The 3,578-nt window shown below is 45.7% G+C and overlaps 1 protein-coding gene across 1 annotated transcript; it reads right to left on the bottom strand.

Moving 5' to 3' along the window:
- Nucleotides 1–421: 421 nt before the first annotated feature.
- LOC147605744 (uncharacterized) lies at nucleotides 422–3,274 on the bottom strand. Its single transcript, XM_086793064.1, has one exon. The coding sequence runs from the start codon at nucleotides 3,058–3,060 to the stop codon at nucleotides 640–642; it is 2,421 nt and encodes an 806-aa protein (XP_086649190.1). The 5' UTR covers nucleotides 3,061–3,274; the 3' UTR covers nucleotides 422–639.
- Between the last annotated feature and the right edge of the window lie 304 nt (nucleotides 3,275–3,578).

Genomic DNA, 3,578 nt, shown 5'->3' with positions numbered 1-3,578 from the left:
TAACGAGCGCAGCACCGAGCCAAGCCAACTTAAACAACAAGGGCAACATTGACACACACGGATCCTCATGGTTCAAAGAATAACCCTTCTGTTCAGGCAATGCTTAGATCTTGCAACACCAGGAATAAGAGTATGTGTGTATGCATGCACACACAACATGTGCGTCTGTGCGCGCGCGCGCACACATGTTGTACAATCATGTGCAAAATTCATGCACAAACATGCAGATCGTTCTACTATACGAGCAAACAAAAAACTAAAAAACAACCATCTTAAATTCCTGCAAGAGACCGTTCTACTATACTAAGACAAGTAGCTGAGCCAGAGCAAACAAAAAACAAAAAAACAACCATCTTAAATTCCTGCAAGAGACCATCACCTAAGATGACAAGCTTTCAAAAAGTTTCAAAACACCGTGAAATGCTCAGGAATAAAGCTAAATTCCTTAAGTACAAACAGCAAACAAGATCTATGCTTCTCTTCTGAATCTAAACTTCATGAGACAACTAATCAAACAAGCTGTTTTGCGTGCAGCGAGGAAAAGCATGTAAGAAGTAGAGAGGGTAAGTACCTATGCTTTCTTGCCTCTATAAACTCATACCCAAAGGGAGCAAAGTCATACAATAATGCTAGTTAATTTCACACATGCCTCCTCTTTTGTGTCCTCCTTCCTGTTTCCTTCCATGTCATCCATATCACACCTCCCTTGTCTTCATCCTTTGCCTTGTCATCACCCTCTTGATCCTCTCCCTTGTCATCATCCTTTCCCATCTCGCCCTCCTCTTCATGCTCTCCCATCTCGTCCTCTATGAATGGCTTGACATTGTATCCCATAGGGATCATGTCAAGTAACAAATCCTGTTCATCGCAACCAGCATCCTTAAATATGTCCTCACAAGTCCTAGAGAGCTGCAGCAACTTAGGAAGAACATTTGCATCTCGCATATTCTTCGACTGAAGGTGCTTGAAGGAAGAAAGGCCATAGGCCACTACAGTGTTATGATTGACTTTAACATCAGGCTTCCCTCTGTGGCCAATTTGGAAAAAAAATTCTGCACAGGAATCTGCCCTTGTATCATACTGAAGATCTTCTATTCCTCGGTTGAAGGACCGCTCATTCCTCTGGTTTTTGATCTGTCCTATAATGGAAGTAGTCCCATGAAAAACTGCCTGGTTTTCACACTGAATGACCTTCGCAGCTCTTGGTAGCACAGGACGCTCACGAGGGCCAACTGGCGAGGGGCCAAAACGACCAGGAAGGGCAAAGTCAAGAACGCGCTCATTCCTCCTCGCAACTAGTGCAGTACACCTAACAAAGGCCCTCTCCAATAGTTGCTGAGAAACTTCCACAGACGTTGAGGTGAAAGAGTTGAAGAAAAGAGTTGTTTCCGTGTTCACAAGATTAGCCTTCAACTCCTCCACAACACCGCTCCCAAACATGGCATTCAAGAAGGTGGCCATCGTCACAGGTTGGATGTAGTCTTTACTCTTTGTGCACTCATGCATAGCTAGCATGATAATAATCCTGGCCACCATCTCCCCCCTAATACTTTCATGCACCAAGCCATCTAGGCAAACCTCCGTCAGCTTGTCTAGAAAATCACCCAGAAATTTATCATTCTCGGCATGCAGCAACTTAGCAGCACCAGCAGCAAGAGCCGGCTCCACAGCCGCTGCCGTGTAGACTCTTCGCCTGTCCTCTGTTATCTTCACGATAGTTCTCATGTGCTTTGCCACAAGTTGCTGTGGAAGAGTCCCCCACGCAACCACATCTAATCCCACAATACAGGCAAAAACAGCTATTGCTATGTCCCGAGTCACCCAGCCTGGCTTTGTGATATCAATGTTCTTCCCAAGCAACTTCATCTTTGCCAACAGAATGGTTGCGCCCAGCTTGTCAGTTGTGTCGACTGAATCATAGTATGCTGCCCAGAGTGGCCTCCCATATCGTATCACATGTGTAGGATCTGTGCTTACATCATCCTCACTGCTGCTAGCCTGGGCAAGAATATCACTCTTTCCAATCAAATAAACGGGATGGTAGACAGTGAAAGGGTGAGCCAATCTCACACGTGCACTTGCATCTTCCTCTGCTGCTGCTGCTAGGTCTGCCACTTTTCTATCAGTGCCCACCACTAGACTGAAAAAGCTGCTGCCTCTCGGGATACTTCTTAATGACCTCCTGAACTTTGTAAAATTGTCACCTAGCTCTCCTGCTTCGTCTACACACAAAAGAAGCCTCTTATTCTCCAGCTTCTTTATGTCTTCCTTGAAGAACTGCTCATACTTTTCTTCATCCCATTCTGGAAATTCTAAAGATCTGAGAATTTGCTGGAACTGATTGAATATTTCAGTTTGGAGGGACTGTCCTTTCTCCTGTGCGTGTATCCATGCTTCACATGTCATGTCAGTATGCTGATTGAAGACTGCCATGATGCTAGCAACGAGTGCCACAAAGGTTTTCTCACTGGATTGTGGGTTCTGCATAATGTCTGCTAGCTGCTCAGTGCGTCTCGGGAACCCAGTCTGCTGCTTTCCCATGCATGATATGTAAAAAACATAGAACTCCTTCCGCCACAGCTCGCAAATCAATCTTGACTTGCCCCATCCGCTGCTTTGAACCAAAGCAACCAGCGGCGCATACCTCTCATTGCGGCTCCATGAACTGGCATAATCCTGCAACTGCTGAGCCACATGGGTAAGTGCCTTCTCTGGAGCGACGTACTGAGTATCCCAGGCACGCTTTGCAGCCTCCATGTCCTGATCCCAGATCTTCTGCTGAAGCAAAGCATCCTTATCCTTTCGCTTGACAGCAGGGAAAAGGCCCAGAACATCGCCATAGGTTTGGCAGTTTGCTAAGCGTTCCAGACAAGATCTTGGATCGCTGCAGTCCACAGACTCCAAGTCAAGTCTTATACCCAATGATGAGTCCAGGAACTTTGCAAAGCTCTCCTGATCTGTGGTGACTTTTGCTCTCCTACGCTCAGAATTTAAGTAAATATCTATGAGTCCAGAGTCGAATTCATCAGCTTCGTTGTTCCCTGGGCGAAGGGTCGCCATGGCTTCAAAACCCACAAGAACGGCGGACAAAGGGCGATGTAACCCACATGATTAAGGATAACCTCACAAAGAATAACCTCACACAGCATGAATGGACGCCGCATGAAACAGCCGCATATGCTGGAGACGATGATCTTTCCACAGGTTGTTTCGACGATAGGAGCCCGCCCTTGTTCCTTTGTTCTGGCTTCTTCCCTATTTTAGCTACATTCAAGGCCACGCACACCCCCTGTATTTAATTAATTACTTGGTGTGTATTTTTGTAAGGTCCAAATTTCAAAATAGAAATGGCATTCCTTTTTATTTAGGCAATATCAACACTTGTCTGCCTATCTGCCTGGGGTTTATTGTAGTGGAATTCCTTTCTCCCATCGTGGAGGAACCCATAGAAGGTTCTCTCTCGCATCGTGGAGGCTCCTCATAGCATCAGATTTCCTCTTCTGTAATTATAAAGGGTTGCTTATAAGCACCCCAATAATTAAGGTTTGGCAGATCCAATAAATCTCAAGCTTGGGTTT

The sequence above is a fragment of the Cibotium barometz genome, chromosome 59, assembly GCF_041138505.1.
Source record: "Cibotium barometz isolate CiBa-2024 chromosome 59, ASM4113850v1, whole genome shotgun sequence".
Lineage (NCBI taxonomy): Eukaryota > Viridiplantae > Streptophyta > Polypodiopsida > Cyatheales > Cibotiaceae > Cibotium > Cibotium barometz.
Note: the sequence above shows the minus strand (reverse complement) of the source record. Positions and strands in the feature narration are given on the sequence as shown.

Excerpts from the sequence above, each read along its gene's own strand:
- LOC147605744 (XM_086793064.1), bottom strand. The coding sequence starts at position 3,060 with ATGGCGACCCTTCGCCCAGGGAACAACGAAGCTGATGAATTCGACTCT.